This window comes from Thamnophis elegans, chromosome 12 (genome assembly GCF_009769535.1).
Source record: "Thamnophis elegans isolate rThaEle1 chromosome 12, rThaEle1.pri, whole genome shotgun sequence".
NCBI classification, from domain to species: Eukaryota; Metazoa; Chordata; class Lepidosauria; order Squamata; family Colubridae; genus Thamnophis; species Thamnophis elegans.
Window position 1 is genome coordinate 29,978,789 of NC_045552.1, and position 17,454 is coordinate 29,996,242.

The window sequence follows — 17,454 nt, forward strand, 5'->3', positions numbered from 1 at the left end:
TCGAAGAGGTAAGTAAGAAAAAAAAGTTTTTGTCCTCCCCGGCCCCCAGGAGCACTCTGCAGGCTTCAGCAGCGCTGGGGGGAGACAAAAATGCCCCCTTTTGTGAAAAACAAGCAGAAAATGTGCCATTTTTCACAAAAATGGAATGTGGGGACAGGGATTTGGGAGGCCAAAAATGGCTGTATTCGGTGTATAAGACGCACCAACATTTCCATGCTCTTTTAGCGGGGGAGGGGAGGTGCATCTTATACTCCAAAATACAGTATATTAAGAGAGTCTTGCAGGTCTGAAGGTAGAAACTTCCTACTTTTAGCCGCTTTTAGCTGCTTAATCCATTAGGGTGGATCTTTCCTAAATTTCCTCCTTTGATGGTTAAGCCGCTGGAGGCTTCCCCTGCTCTTCTCCTCTCTGATTCTTCCCTCAGCAGCATCTCTTCCCTTTGTCCCCGGAGGTCATTCCCAAATGCTGTTTTGTACTGCCTGCCCAAGACAGTTTGCTGCCAGAAGCAGATCCTCCCATGTTCTCCCCCCGCTTTTAGAAAGTGCTGTCTGACTGAAACACACAATTCTTTCTTTGATCCTTTCTCAAGTTGACCAGATGTTGCATCCAGCTGCACAGCAGGGCAACCCATTGAGTGTGTCCTAACTGCATTTGATCTAAAGAGGCTTTTCATGTAACTCACATGAGCCATTCACAATTCACAGTTTATTTTATTTAAGAGAAATAAACTCAGAGTTGTGTCTTCCCCAGCTGAGTACCTGCCATCTGTCTTGGGCAACCTAGCTCTTTAGCACACAGATGGTTTAAATTATAGTCCGGCACAAAGTTAGAAGGGATCAGTTGGAGAAGAGTGTCTGAATGGGTTTTTTATATAATCTTAAGTAGTCCCATAGTTTAGTTGCAGTCCCCAACTTGAGCAAGTGATTCTGGGCAGCTAACAACTATTTATTTGTATTGTATATTTATTATTATTATTTTATTATTTTTACAAATAACATGGTGATCAGTGCCCCTTGTTCCTCCTATTTCCCCCACAACAAGAACCCTGGGAAGTGAGTTGGGCTGAAGGAGACTCTCCATTTCTAAGGTGGAACAAAAACTGCTTTCTAGCATGGTGTCTTAACTACACCAAATGGCAAAAGAACCACAAAATCTGCAGAATAAGAGAAGAGGAGAGGAGAGCTGGAAGGGGCCTTGGAGGTCTTTTAAGCCAGTGCCCTGCTCAAGCAGGAGACCCTATACCATTTCAGACCAGCAGGGGTGGGTTCCTCCCGGTTCGCACCGGTTCTTGCGATCCGGTTCGTCAGTGAACCCGGAAGTAATTAACTTCCGGGTTCCTAGCTCCTAGCCCCTGTCGCTGGGTGCCTGCAGGGTTTTTCTTTTTAAAAAACGCCTCTCCGGAGAGGAAGCCCTGTCAAAGCGCACCTTTCCTGCCTCGGCGGCTGCAGGGACCGCCCCACCGCTTTATCTTCCTCCTCCTCCTCCTCCTCCCCTTCTGTCCTGAGCAGCAGCAGCTGCAGCCGAGCCGGGAAATAGGCGCTTTGGCAGGGCTGTGGAAGCCCTGTCAAAGCACACCTTTCCCGCGTCGGCGGCTGCAGGGACCGCCCCGCCGCTTTATCTTCCTCCTCCTCCTCCCCTTCTGCCTTGAGCAGCGGCAGCGGCAGCCGAGCCGGGAAATGGGCGCTTTGGCAGGGCTGTGGAAGCCCTGTCAAAGCGCACCTTTCCCACGTCGGCGGCTGCAGGGACCGCCCCGCCGCTTTATCTTCTTCCTCCTCCTCCTCCCCTTCTGCCCTGAGCAGCGGCAGCGGCAGCCGAGCCGGGAAATGGGCGCTTTGGCAGGGCTGTGGAAGCCCTGTCAAAGTGCACCTTTCCCGCGTCGGCGGCTGCAGGGACCGCCCCGCCGCTTTATCTTCTTCCTCCTCCTCCTCCCCTTCCGCCCGCAGCAGCAGCAATGGCAGCCGAGCTGGGAAAGGAGCGCTTTGGCAGGGCTTCCGCCGCGCCCCCAAGGACCGCTGACCTCGCGCCGCCGCTTCTTCTTCTTCCCCGGCCTTCCCAGTTAGCTTGCTTGAAGCTCCGAGGAGGCGGGAGGAGGGTCGCAGGAGTGGAAGTGGGGGGAGGTCTTCCCGGCCGGGAAGAGCTGAGAGGCTGCCGGCCCCTTTCGCAGGAAAGTTAACTTTTCTTGGCGAAATCCTGCCCCCCCCCCCCCCGCGTGGGTGAGTGGTCGGCTGTCCTCTTCCCGTAAGCCGCCCGGAGTTACCTGTGTGTGAGGTGGGCTGCCCTATGCATTTGCGTGTGTGCGCTGGAAAGAGAGTGAAAAAGAGAGGGAGAAATAATTATATTAATTAGATAGATCAGTCTTTCTCCACCTTGGAGACTTGAAAGTGTGTGGACTTCAACTCCCAGAAAGGGAGTTGGGAGAAAGGGAGAAAGGAGGAGAGAATGAAAGGAAGATGGGGGAAAGAAGAAAGAGGTAAGGAGAGGAGGATGGAAAGGAGAGAAAGAGGGGGAGAGGGGGTAGAAAGGGGAAGAGGAAGAGCAGGAGTAGGAGAAAGGTAAGGGAAGAAGGAAGAGGAAGGAGAGGAAGAAGGAGGAAAGTAGAGAAGGGAGGGAGGGTGAAAAGAAAGAGGTAAGGAGAGGAGGATGGAAAGGAGAGAAAGAGGAGGAGAGAGGGTAGGAAGGGGATGAGGAAGAGCAGGAGTAGGAGAAAGGTACAGGAAGAAGGAAGGGAAAGGAGAGCAGGAAGGAAGAAAGTAGAGAAGGGAGGAAGGGAGAAAAGAAAGGGAAAATAAGGTGGTGTTATAACAGGAGGAAGGGATGGTAAACAAAGCAACCCAAACTGTATATTATAACCTATTAAATGAAATAATAAATGTATAAGAATGATAAATGTTAAAACACTTGTAACCAAACGACATGCTATATGTGATGATGGGTTTTTTTCTTTTTGTTTTGTTTTGTTTTTATTGTTGTGGGTATGTGTCGTCTATGTAACAAAAAATAAATAAAAAAATTATTTTTATAAAAAGGTGGAGAAACACTGAGATAGATGATAATGAGGGAGGGAGAGGGAGAAAGAGAGAGAGACCATAACTAGATAGACAGATAGGCAGGGAGATAGACGGATGGATAGAGAGAAAGAGAGAGTGATAGGTAGGCAAGCAGATAGATGGATGGAGAAAGAGAGGGGGAAAGAGGGAGAGGGATACCATAACTAGATAGGCAGGCAGATAGATAGACAGATGGATGGATGGATGGATAGAGAGAGAGAGGATGTATATAATTAAGGTGACCAGACGTCCCTAGCGAGGTCGCGGGCTGGCAGTAACTGCCGCGGCCTAGCTCCCCCCCCCCCGGTCAATGGTGTCCCTCTTTACCAATCTGAAAATCTGGTCACCTTACTTGTTTAGGTAATTCTGAGGTGGTTGATGGTTCTGTGAGTGCCTGTCCTTTATAATTTTCCACATTGCCTTGATGGTTTTTATTCCAGTGACTTTGTCTTTCCTGTTCTTAGGCTTAGGAAAAAAAACTGGTTTCATTGGCAGTCTTTCTTTTTTTTTGGGGGGGGGGGTATTTTTTTGGTGTTTTCCTAGCACTGTCATAGTTTGTGGGTGTGGGTGGGTGTGTAATGTCCCACAGTTATCTATGCATTAATAATGATCTAGTAATATTAATAATATCTAGTAATTAGTAATATCTAGTAATAACATTGTCTTGGCCACTCCCACCAGGTCACACGGGTGGCAGGCCACTCCCATCCGGTCACATGGGTGGCAAGCCACTCCCATCCGGTCACATGGGCAGCAAGCCACTCCCACAAAGGAGGCCACGCCCACAGAGTAGGTTCGAACAATTTTTGAAACCCACCCCTGCAGACCAGTGACTGTCCAGTCTCTTCTTCAAAACCTCCAGTGTTAGAGCACCCATAACTTCTGGAGGCAAGTCCTTCTACTGGTTAATTTTTCTCACCATCAGGAAATTTCTCCTTAGTTCTAGGTTGCTTTTCTCCTTAGTTAGTTTCCCTCCATTGATTCTTGTCCTGCCTTCAGGTGCTTTAGAAAATAAGTTCTTTTCTCTTTTTTGTGGCAGCCCCTCAAATACTGGAATATTGCTATCATATTCCACCCTAGTCCTTCTTTTCTTAGACTAGCCAAACCCAATTCCTGCAATCATTCTTCATATGTTTTAATCTCCAGGCTTTTAATTGTCTTAGTTGCTTTTCTTTGCACTTTTTCCAAAGTCTCAGCATCTTTGGAACTGCTGAGTTTAAAAATGAAAATAAGGACCATCTTTTGGGAGGCCTCATTAGTTCCTACCTAAAATGTTAGGAAATTTCATCTCTGATTTTTATTTTCTTGCTGGTGATTTCTGAGTTCTGGCTTTGTGGCCATGCCAAAGTTGAGCAAGGTGGCAATCTGTGCACCCATTGAGCTTGCGGGGGTGGGGGTGGGAAGAGGAGCTCCAAAGGGAAGGGTTGAACTGATTCCCTGATTGCAGGGAGAGCCTTGGGCAGAAATCATCAGCAGGCTGAGGCTCTTTGGGTTTTTCTCCAATCTCCAAGAAGAAAAACTGAGCTCCCTCTGTGTTTTGCGTATCCCAAGCCTAAACAATTTCCCCTTCCTTCCTCCCTCCATATTCATTTCTTGTATTTATAACCACCCTTTAACCAAAAATAGGTTTCAGAGCAACGAGTAATCCAGATGTCCTATAATTACAGTACAATAACAACCTAAGCATATCACCTTTGGTCCTATCAACAAAGTGGGGAGAAGCAACAGACTTCATTTTGTGCCCAAATCTGTCTTCTTCACCCAGCAGTTGGAAAAAAGTTTCTGGTGCCAGAGGCTGAGTTTGGCCCCTGGAACCGGCCTCTGGCATCCGGGAACCAAAGAAGCCTCTGGAAAAACGTCTGAGCCTGAAGGAGGCTCCTCACTGGAAGAGGGGCTCTTGGGCAGACTCTGACTGGGCCGGGCTGTTCTGGGTGGCCCTGACTAACTGAATTATAGTCAAAAGTTTGTACCAATCATTAGGCAGGTCATGACTCCACATGATTTTATGACCTTTTTTGTAACGCTGCAGTTGTTAAGCAAACCAGTGGTTCATAATGAGCTGGTTTTGCCCGAAATGGAAAATAAGCACCTATTTCTAGCAAAACGTGTTGTAAGTTGTGACTCTGGGATGCTGCAAATGGCTGTAAATGTGGGCTGGTTGCCAAATGCACAAAATGCAGTCACAGGCTGGGGGTAGGGCAGCATCACAATTTTGAATTTGAGCTGTAAGCAGCCCTGGAAAAGCCTGCCATAATTTTGAACAGTTGCTAAGGAACTAGTCATAAATTGAGGACCACCTGCAGTTTCCAACAGAATCTGTTGCAAGTTGTGCTCACTTTAATGAAATTCAGCCAAACAAGCACACAAAGATCAACCACTTTGCACACTTTATAGTAGATCTTGGCAACTTTAACGCATGTGGATTTCAGCTCCCAGAGTTGCTGCTGGGGAATTCTGGGAGTTGAAGTACACATGTGTTAAAGTTGCCAAGGCTGCAAAATACATGTGATTGTATGTTATGAAAATGGAAAATAAAAATCCATATGTCTTCCAAAGCCATTGGATGACCGGTATTTCCACGCAAGCCAATTGGTGTATGTCTTGAGGATTTTGCAGCTGAAGGGATTGCTTTGCATTCCAGATGACCTACCACGGATGAGGTTCAAATGCCCCTTCTGCACCCACGTGGTGAAACGGAAAGCAGATCTGAAGCGACACCTTCGCTGCCACACGGGAGAGCGGCCATACCCATGTGAAGCCTGCGGGAAAAGATTCAGTCGGCTGGACCACTTGAGCAGCCACTTTCGGACGGTAACCTTACTTTTTTTTAATGTTTTGCTTTAAAATGGTACAGACACACGAGATAGGAATTCTGGGAGTTATAGTGAAACACACCTGGAAACGCCAGATGGGCAAAGCATGTGTCTTCCAGGCAAAGTCTGCATTGTACAGAAACGGCAGCTACAATGCAGCTTCTTTTAAAAATCCCATTTTGTATGTTTAGCTGAAATGTTATTTCTAAAGCCCAAGAAAAGTAACTTGGGCTTAAGTAGCAAATAGGAATACAATTGGAGCTTGATGCAACTATGGTGGAATGCTCTGAAGTTGCTCTAATTTCAAGGCAGTGTTAATCGCATATTGATATTCCAATTGGAATTAGTGGGATGTCAAAGCAGCATTTTAGTTTTGGAATGGTTATTTTTTTTTTAGTTCAGCTCTATCTTGTGGGCTGAACTTAACTCACCCCCTCAACTCAGTTGGTTAAAAAATAAAATACAATTAACATGTCAGAAATAACATTATATTGCATTATGAAATACTTTTTTCTATCAGTTCTGTTGGCCTATCCATTCCATCAGCAGCAGCCCCTTCCAGAATCCAGGAGTAAATAGCCAGTTAAAGTTGCCTGGGACCCCTGGTATGTCCATCCAGGAGAAGATGGCCAATGACCACTGCGAGCTCTGACCTGTCAAGTTCTGGCTTTTGCTCATTTCTGTCCTCCCCAGGCCCCAGGAGCTCTCTGCAAGGGGCGGGGCTTTGGGAGGCAAAAAATGCTGTATTCGGTATATAACATGCGCCCAGATTTTCAGCCTCTTTTTTGAGGAAAAAAGGTGCGTCTTATACTCTGAAAAATACGGTAGCCATAAGCAAGTTTTTTCAGTGCTGTTTTAACTTTGAATGGTGACTAAATCAACTGTTATTAATTGAGGACTACCTGTACTACCATGTTTCCCTGAAATTACGATATATCCTGATAATAAGACCATGCCATATTTTTCCTGTGGACAAAAATATACACCCTCCCCCAATAATAAGCCCCCCGGACACACACACCCCGCCAGCCAGGCAAAGCGCCACTCACCAACCTAGCGATATCCCGAAGGCGCAAAGGGAGGGGGGCAAAGGCGCTCACATTGCTTGATGCCCTTGGGATACTGGTAGATTGGTGGGTGGCGCTGTGCCCAGCTGGAGCGGGGGTTTGCTGAGAGCGATTGCTCTCACAAGCAGCTCCCCAGCAACGCCCCTTTCCAGCTGGGCAGAGCACCACTCACCAACCCAGTAATACCCCAAAGGCGCTAAGCCGCATGGCGCTCTACCCGGCTAGAAAGAGAGGTTGCGCAAGCACTTTTTCTGCCTCCAGCTCATGTGTCTCCCTGCCTCACCATGCCCAACTCTCCCTGCAGGGCCGCCCCACTGCCGCCGCCCTGCTGCTGCTGCCACCGCCCTACTCTGAGCATAACCGGCTGGTACAGAGAGTCTTCCCGCAGCCAGCCCACAACCATAGAATGTAGTCCCATAGTGGCCGCTCCCGGAAGACTTGATAGCGGATCTCTGGAGTTTGGAAGCCGGTTATGCTTGGAGCATGGGAGCAGCAGCAGTGTGGGGGTGGCGGCAGCGGGGAGGCGGCGCCCTGGCCCAGCCCTGCAGGGAGTGTTAGGCATGGTGAGGCAGAGAGGCCCGCGAGCTGGAGGCAGAACAAGTGCTTGTGCAACCTCTCTTTCCAGCCGGGTAGAGCACCACGTGGCTTAGTGCCTTTGGGATATTACTGGGTCGGTGAGTGGTGCTCTGCCCGGCTGGAAAGGGGCATTGCTGGGCGGCAGCTCATGAGCGTGGTCACCTCATGGCGGCTTTGTTGTGCTGCTCGCAAGAGAGCAACCACCTGGCAACCCGAAACCAATAAGTCTCCCCCCCCCCCCCCGATAATAAGGCCCAAACAAAATTTTGTCTTCTTTTCGGGGAAACACGGTACAGATACATTCCGAGAATGTAGACTCTTCCAGAACAAGAATCTCATTACTTCAGTCTTCACATATTGGCTATTGGCCATCCTATGGCTACTGATTCACTCCTTCTGACCAATATACAGCGGAACCTTAAACACTCATGTCTGTCATTTCAAGAATAGATATGAATAAACTCTCTGTCAGGTGCTGCTTCACTTAATAACCAAGAAAGAAACTACTCAATTCCATTTTGCAGAATTAAGAGTACTTTTACTGATTCTAAGTAAATAGAAGCTAGGCAAAGCTGGATCTGAGTAAAAGCGCGCGAAAGCATTAGATATTAATGCATGACCCATTCCCCTCCCCTTAGTAACCCCAGTCCATAGTTCAATCGTATATCTCCTCAGTGTCAGGTGGGAGACATCTTCAAAAATCATCATCAGGTTGGTATGCCGGACAGTTGGCCTTGGCGGGAAACTCCCCTCCTTCCACATGCGCAAACGAATGGTGAGAACAATTCCCAATTAACAGTCCTCCTGTACAGAATATTTCCCTTACCCAAATACCATGCCCTCCCTCCCCGTTTCAATGGCAGCCGAAAAGCAAGAAGCAAAACAGAGGCTGACATCCGGCCCTCCTCAAGAAAAAAGGACGATCATCCCCGTAGAAACGAAAGAGCACAAACAAACAGATGAACAACATAACATAGAAGAAAAAGAAGGAAGGGGAATTAAAAGAGAAATCAATCGAGGTCAAGGCTTGTCTGGGTAGGCAGAGTAGAATTTACGGAGTAGTCGAGGAGCCCGCACATGGGACTTATCAACCCATTCAGCATGAGAGGGAGGGAAATGTTTCCATGACACCAGATATTGAACACGGTTTCTATGTTTCCTAGAGACCAAAATTTCCTTAACCTCAAAATGCTGTTCACCTTCAATCAGGAGCGGGGCAGGGGGAGCTGCCACAGGGGCCCGCAATGGAGAAGTACGTTCAGGCTTTAGGAGATTGGCATGAAATACCGGGTAAACACGGTTGAGATATTTAGGCAGTTCCAGATGTACGGAGACAGGATTGATGACCTTGACAATTGGGAACGGGCCAACATTCTTGGGACCCAATTTCTTAGACTTTTGAGAGGTCTGGAGGTATTTGGTAGATAAATATACACGATCACCAACTTTATACTCCTTTGGCTCCGTTCTCTTTTTATCCGCTTGCCGCTTATGTGCTCGATGTGCCACATCCAGCACCCGGTAAGCCAATGGCCACATCTCTCGGAGTTGGTCACTCCACTCGGACAGGGACAGCACCTATGGTTTTTCTCAAGGTATCTCAGGGATAGGCACAAAATCATGTCCGTACACTATTTTGAAGGGTGTAAATCCTGTGTTGCTGTGTACCGAGTTTTTATATGCCACCTCAGCATGAGGCAATAATTCCACCCAATTATCCTGCTGGTAATTGATGAAACATCGGAGATACTGTTCCAGCACAGAATTAGTCCTCTCACAGGCCCCATTAGTTTGAGGGTGGTGGGCGGAGCTTAAGCCCTGGGCAGAGCCTATTAACTTCAAAAACTCTTTCCAAAACAAGGAAGTAAACTGGACCCTCCTGTCTTGAGATGATGCGGTCCGGTACTCCATGTAGACGGTATACATGGGTAATGAACAACTTAGCTAAAGACTTAGCAGACGGGATCTTGGAACAAGGAATAAAATGAATCTGCTTGGAGAACAAGTCAGTAACAAATCACCGTATGTCCTTGACTTTCCAGCAATTCAACAATGAAATCCATAGAGATCTCTTTCCACGGTACCTCAGGACAGGCCACTGCCTGGAGCAATCCTTGGGGTTTACCCAGTGGCCGCTTTGTTGCAGCACAAGTGGGGCAGCTAGCTACATAAGATTCAATGTCTTTTTTCAATGAGGGCCACCAAAATTGCCTTTTAACGAGGTGCAGGGATTTTTACAAACCCAAATGTCCAGCCATGCGAGAGTCGTGAGCACATTGAAGAACTAGGCTTCTAATAGTCATGGGAACATGCAATTTAGCTCCAATCCAAGCCAGGCCATCCTTCATGGTGTACTCATCTGTATGTTGGAGAAACCACTCATCAACTTTAAGGGCTTCCTTGAGTTTTGTAACGAGATCTTGTGTGACTTCCAAATTGGAAATGGTTTGGCTTCTGGTAACAACTGGAGCGGCGAGGCTTCTCATTGGCATGATTGGTTGGACAACACTAAGCTTTGAACTGTTATATTGAGGAAGTCTGGACAAAGCGTCAGCCATAAAATTCTTCCCTCCCGGGATATACTTCAAAGTGAAATTGAATCTATTGAAGTGTTGTGCCCGTCTCATTTGTTTTGGGGATAGTTTTTTGGGGGTGGTGGTTCTTCAATGCCTCTAAATGTCAGGTGCGACTTCATTTAATAACCAGGAAAGAAACCACTCAACTCCATTTGTTTGAAATTAAGTGTACTTTTACTAATTACAAATGAATAGTTGCGAAGCTAAGCTGAATCTGGTTAATTAGCAAAGAATATCATGTATAATTCAATCCCCTCCCCTTGGCACCCCAGTCCATAGTCCAATTATAATTCACCCAACAGTCAGGCGGGAGATATCTTCAAAAAACATCACGAGGATGGAATGCTGGACAGTTAACCTTGGCGGGCAACTCCCTTCCTCCATGTGCGTAGTAAGATGGTCAGATCAGCGTCTGGAATCTTCCTCCAGCACATAATGATTCCCTTCCCAAATACCATGCCCCTCCCCCTCCCCGTTTCAATGACAGCTGAAGCAGCAGCAAAGCAGAGGCTGACACTAAATTTTTGTGATCAGTCCATACCTCAAAAGGGTGTTTAGCCCCCTCCAAAAAATGATGCCAGGTCATCAAGGCCCACCTGACCGCAAAAGCCTCCTTTTCCCAAATAGCCCATCGTCTCTCAGTCTCTGTTAGCTTTTGAGAGGTATAAGCTTGTAATTGAATGATCCCACGTTTTAAATTAACTTAACTTATTTCTATTTTTACTGTATTATTGTATGCTTTTAATTCCATAGTGGGGTATGTATGTGGAGAATTCCTGGCCGGTACATATGAGGGGATTGAGAGTGCTGCCTGGAGCCCCCTCCACTGAGTGCAGAAGCAGAAGTGGATGGGGGCCCGGATCCGCCTCTCATCCCAGAGTGTTTGGTATGAATGGCCTGCCGAGAAGAACGGGGGCCTTGGGAGGGAGGGAGGGTCTACGGGGATGGGACGGGCCGGAGCATTGCGGTTACGACTGGGAGGGGAAGGTATGACGGGAGCTACAGGGCTAGCCATTACCGGGGAAGGAGGGTTCGCTACGTCACAGCGATCCCTTGTTCCAGCCCTGAAAACTCAACCCTAGGACCAGGTGGCAAGAGATGCCAGGGCCCTGGTCTCAGGTTGCTGTTGCTAAATGTCTGTGATTCATAAAGCTCCCCTCGTCTGGGACTTAATATTAGACGGGGGGGCAGACCTGGCATGTATTACTGAAACCTGGCTGGGCCACGAGGGAGGAGTCCCCCTCTCAGAAATGTGCCCAGAAAGGTTTCAAGTGCTCCACCAACCACCACACCAGAAAGGGTTGGGGGAGTGGCAGTTATTATCCGGGAGTCATTAGTTCCTTGCAGGATCCCTGCTCCAGAGACTGTCGGGTGTGAGTCCCTCCTTGTGAAGTTGGACCTAGGGGGTCAAGTGGGCTTGTTTTTGACGTACCTACCTCCCAGCTGCGTCACAACAGCCCTGCCTGCGCTCCTAGAGTCAGTAGCCAGACTGGCGGTTGAATTCCCCAGACTTATAGTACTGGGGGATTTCAACCTGCCATCTCTTGGCGAACGCTCCGATGGGGCCCAGGAGTTCATGGCCTCCATGACAACCATGGACTTGACCCAGGTAATTCAGGGCCCGACTCATGTGGCGGGACACACACTCGACCTTGTGTTTCTCTCGGGGCAGTGGAGACGTGATCTGGAATTAAAGGGGATTGAGATCTCGCCCTTGCCATGGTCAGATCACTTCCTGCTGAGGCTTGATTTTCGGAAGCTAATCCCCCACTGCAGGGAGGTGGAGCCGATTAAATGGTTCCGCCCCAGTCGCCTGATGGACCCATTGGGATTTCAGACGGAGCTTGGGGAGATACCTGACTCCCTTGCCCACAACCCGATTGAGTCCTTGGTCGCTGCTTGGAATACAGCGGCGGCTGAGGCACTAGATCGGATTGCGCCTTTGCGGTCTCTCCGCGGCAGTGGATCCAGGAGAGCACCTTGGTTTACCGAGGAACTCCGGGAGATGAAGCGCCAAAAGAGACGCCTAGAGCGACGCTGGAGGACCAGTAACTCCGAATCTGACCGAACACAACTAAGAGCCTTTATTAGGACTTATTTAGTGGCGATTTGGGCAGCAAAATGTACTCATTTTTTCACTCTTATTGCGTCCGCAGAATCTCATCCGGCCGCCCTGTTTAGGATAACCCGCTCCCTCCTGAAAGGGAGGGATGCCGGGGAACCCTTACAGGGAAGAGCTGACGAATTTGCTCAGTTTCTGTCGGACAAAGTCACTCAGATTCGGAGGGACCTGGACTCCACTTGGACAGTGCCAATGGAGATGCCAAGGGAAGGCCTTGATCAGTTTTCATGGAGTGAGTTCCAGCTTGTCACTCATGAGGAAGTGGACAAGGCCATGGGAGCGACGAGTGCCACCACCTGTTTGCTGGACCCGTGTCCCTCCTGGTTGGTCTCGACCAGCAGGGAGGTAACACGAGGCTGGCTCCAGAGGATTGTGAACACCTCTCTTCAGGAGGGATCTTTCCCGCAACCTTTGAAGGTAGCGGTGGTGAGACCCCTCCTCAAGAAAACTTCTCTGGACCCAGCTGTCCTTAAAAACTACCAACCAGTCTCCAACCTCCCTTTCTTAGGGAAGGTTGTTGAGAAGGTGGTGACCTTCCAGCTCCGATGGACCTTGGATGAAGCGGATTATCTAGATCCCTTTCAGTCCGGTTTCAGGCCTGGTTATTGTACCAAAACCGCTTTGGTCGCGCTGACCGATGATCTCTGGTGGGCCACGGATAGAGGACATTCCTCTATCCTGGTGCTCCTTGACCTCTCAGCGGCCTTCAATACCATCGACCATGGTATCCTTCTGTGATGGCTGGAAGAGGTGGGAGTGGGAGGCACCGTTTTACGGTAGTTCCCCTCTTACCTCTCTGGCAGGTCACAGTCGGTGTTGGTTGGAGGACAGAGGTCGACCCCCAGGCCCCTTGAATATGGGGTGCCGCAGGGCTCGGTCTTGTCCCCCCTCCTATTTAATATCTACATGAAGCCACTGGGTGAGATCATTCACCAGCACGGGATCAAATACCATTCAGTACGCGAATGATACCTAGCTGTATCTCTCCACCCCGGGCCAACTCAGTGAAGCGGTGGAAGTGATGTGTCAGTGCCTGGAAGCTGTTAGGGCCTGGATGGGAGTGAACAAGCTTGCACTCAACCCTGACAAGACCGAGTGGCTATGGATGTTGCCCCCCAAGGATAGTCCAGAAATGCTATCTTTAAGCCTGGGGGGTGAAACTCTACACCCATCAGAGAGGGCCCACAACTTGGGTGTCCTCCTGGATCCTCAGCTGACACTGGAACACCATTTGTCAGCTGTGACCAGGGGAGCTTTTGCCCAGGTTCGCCTGGTGCACCAGTTGCGGCCCTACCTGGACCGGGAGGCACTTCAAATGGTCACTCACGCCCTCGTCACCTCCAGACTTGACTACTGTAACGCGCTCTACATGGGGCTGCCCCTGAAAAGTGTTCGGAGACTACAATTGGTCCAGAATGCAGCTGCGCGAGCGATAATGAGTTTACCGAGATACACCCATGTTACACCTATCCTCCGCGAGCTGCACTGGCTCCCTATTGGTCTCCAAACACGCTTCAAGGTGCTGGTTATCACCTTTAAAGCCCTACATGGCTTAGGACCCGGATACCTACGAGACCATCTTCTGCCACATACCTCCCAGCGTCCAATAAGATCACACAGACTGGGTCTTCTCCGTGTGCCGTCGACCAGACAATGTCATCTGGCGGCCCCTCGGGGGAGGACCTATTCTGTAGCTGCCCCGGCCCTATGGAACGATCTACCCCCAGAGATCTGGACCCTGCCCACTCTCTTGGCCTTCCGTAAGTCTACTAAGACCTGGCTATTCCGGCAAGCCTGGGGCTGTTGACCTCATGACTGAGTCCAGCCCCACTAAGACTGAGTGCATGTTGTGTTTTTTAACCTGCTTTTCTCTATTTTATTCTTTCTTTTTTATTCTTATGTAGCTGTTTTTATGTGAGCCGCCCGGAGTCCTTCGGGATTGGGCGGCATATAAGTTCATTAAATTTACAATTTACAATTTATTTAAGCGCAGGGTTGCAATTTCCCATTTGCATTCGCCTGAAGTAGCACCGCTCCTACTGCAACATCACTAGCATCTGCCTGGACTACAAAAGGTGAATCCATGTCCAGGTGTTTCAAAACTGGTTCAGCTGCAAAAAGCCATTTTAGCTTTTCGAATGCTGCTTGACATTCCATAGTCCATTTTAAGGGTTTACTCGGTCTAGGTTTTGCCTTCCCCTTCGATTTTAGGAGGTTCGTAATTGGCAGGGAAATCTTGGCAAAGGAAGGAATAAATTGACGATAGAAATTAGCAAAATCTAAGAAGCTTTGCAATTGTTTGCGTGTGTGTGGGGCCGCCCATTCAGTGACTGCTTGGACCTTTGCTGGGACCATTTCTATCCCTTCGTGGGAGATGCGATATCCCAGGTAATCCACCTACTCATGATGAAATTTGCATTTAGACAATTTAGCATACAGTTCCGCTGCACGAAGCCTTTTTTAGTACTGTGTGAACCAGTTTCACGTGTTCCTCATGTGTTTCCGTGTGAATAAGGATATCATCAAGATAGACTATCACGCCTTTGTAAAGGTGGTCATGTAAAACTTCACTAATTAATTGCATGAAAACAGCTGGCGCCCCCTGTAGTCCAAATGGCATAATATGAAATTGAAAACCACCAAGTGGGCAGTTAAACGCAGTTTTCCACTCATCCCCTTCTTTGATTCTGACTCGATAGTAAGCCTCTCGTAGATCTAATTTGGTGAAAATCCTCCCTTTACCCAACTGGGCCAGCATGTCCTTCATTAATGGCAAAGGGTAGAGATTTTGGACACACACACACCGTTCAGGTTTTTAAAATTTACACACAAATGAAAAGAACCATCTTTCTTTTCTCTGAACAAGACTGGAGCAGCAACTCGGGGTCTAGAGCTTCAATGAATCCCCTCTCCAAATTTTTGTCAATGAATTTTCTCAATTCGTCCATTTCTCTAGGGGTCATTGAATAAATCTGAGGCTTAGGGAGTTTTACTCCAGGGAGAATGTCAATGCTGCAATCGGTGGGTCTGTGGGAGGGTAACTTATCTGAAGATTTTTCACTGAAAACGTCTTTCAGGTCCCAGTATTCTTTTGGGATTTTTTCCTCCCCTTCAATTTTTTCTTGCTCTCTGGCTGCTAGATTGGGGTCTGATTTATTTGGTTTTGGAACCCCTTCTTTCCTTTCAGGGGGCGCAGAAGATCAGATGCGTAACCAACCCTTTCTCCAATTTATGTGTGGGTTCCACTTACGCAGCCAGGGCAATCCCAATATAAGGGGCTGGTCCATTCCCGGGGCTACAATAATACTTATTGTCTCTTGGTGGGGTCCCATCCACATCTCAATAGGCTCAGTAACAAAATGAGCAGGGCTCCCTCCCGCAATAGAGCCATCCAATTGGCAAAAAGTGATTGGGATTTTCAAAGTTTGTAGCTTCAATCCCAATTTTTCTACTATTTCCGGGCTCATAATGCACCGTGTGCATCCGGAATCTAAAAGAGCTAGAATTTTCTCTCGTTCACCAGAAGAGGGCACCTAAGCTCAACTGGAATAGTCATGGGTCCCGATCGGGAACTTACCCAGTGTTCATCGTCGGAGTCACTTCCTTCCGAAGAGCTGGGGGTGTCCTTCCCCTCTTCACCAGGGCTGAAATGCTGAGGAGGTTTCCTCCCCTTTCAGGGCAGGTTCTTCCTTTTGCTGGGAGATTTTTCCAGCCTCTTCTCTCTCCGAGGGGGGGCCTTTTGGGTTATCTTGACTCGGCAATTAACTGCACAATGCCCCTCCTTCCCACAGCGGAAACACGAAGGGTTTTGGTTTGCTTGCAGATCCACTTTTCCCTCCTTTCGGGGCACCTGGGGGGGGTTGGCAGGGGGGGATTTTTCGCCCTCACTCTCCCCTTGGTAATTCAGCCTGGCCAGGTCAATTTCTACATCAGCAGCCGCTTCATACCAGGGCTGCAGTCTACGGGGAGGTCTCCGGTTCACATAATGCTGGTAAATTTCTTTGTTTAACCCATCATTGAAATGGTCTAACAATGCTTCTTTAGACCAACCCCTCACAAAGCTGATAGCTCCCAGAATTCTTGTACATAATCAGCTACTGGCTGTTTCCCCTGGGTAAGAGTTTAAAACTTAATTCTCACTCTTTGCTCTGTGAGAGGATCATCAAAGTGTTTTCTCAAAGCGGCCATAAACCCATTAAAGTCTCTCAATAGTGGGGAATCAGCGTTGTGCAAACCCACCATCCAATCTGCCACTTTTTTTCCAAAGCCATCATAATAACTCTTACCTTCGCTTCATCAGAAATCAGTTCATCGCCATACATTTGCATGTAGTTCCAGGTTTGAACAAGGAAGAACCCTAGATCTTTCGGTTCTCCTACATATTTTACACTTAAAGGAGGAACCTTAGCCATCCAGTGTCTGCGGTGAGGGGCTCTTGGAATGTTTCTAGCCGCTGTGATCGGGGTCGGCGCTGGATCATCTTGTTCAGCTCCCCCTTCAGCCCCTCTAGTTTCTCTCGGATCAGCCAAGGTTTCAGTACACCTTTCCTCTGTCTCCTGGAAATCAGCTTCTCTCTCCATGTCACTCTCACGGGCTCGGCACCTCTCCCATGCCCCTTCGAAAAGTTTCATCGCTTGGGGCATCATAAGGTTCTCCTCCTCAGGATCCCGCCAGTCAGCCCTTGGTTTTCTGGGTCTCCTCGTAGTAATCCCAGTCAATGGTTCTTCGGGGTCCTCTTTTCGTCCCACTCCCCAAGTCCATCTGGGTCAAACGGATCGTTCTTCCAAGTGCAGGCCAGCCATTTGCTCCATCTCCAAAGGGCATGCAACTGCTCCCATATCTTCTTCTTGATCACTGCCTTGGTGGGACATCCTTCAGGTTTTGGGTGCACCCCCCTCAGAAGGTGTCACCTCCGGGATGGGTGCGAGATGAGATCCAGCTTAATGTCAGGTGCTGCTTCACTTAATAACCAAGAAAGAAACCACTCAATTCCATTTTGCAGAATTAAGAGTACTTTTACTGATTATAAGTAAATAGAAGCTAGGCAAAGCTGGATCTGAGTAAAAGCGCGTGAAAGCATTAGATATCAATACATGACACCTTCACCTCCCCTTGGTAACCCCAGTCCATAGTCCAATTGTATATCTCCCCAGCTGTCATGTGGGAGACATCTTCAAAAATCATCATCAGGTTGGTATGCCGGACAGTTGGCCTTGGTGGGAAACTCCCCTCCTTCCACATGCGCAAACGAAT

General features: G+C 48.5%; 1 protein-coding gene across 1 annotated transcript in view; it reads left to right on the top strand.

The window, feature by feature from the left end:
• Positions 1 to 17,454, top strand: part of LOC116515647 — a 51,243-nt gene that overhangs the window by 27,403 nt on the left and 6,386 nt on the right. Inside the window, exon 5 of the mRNA XM_032227781.1 lies at positions 5,689 to 5,858. Within this exon, the coding sequence (XP_032083672.1) occupies positions 5,689 to 5,858 (170 nt within the window). The remainder of the gene's footprint in view (positions 1 to 5,688; positions 5,859 to 17,454) is intronic.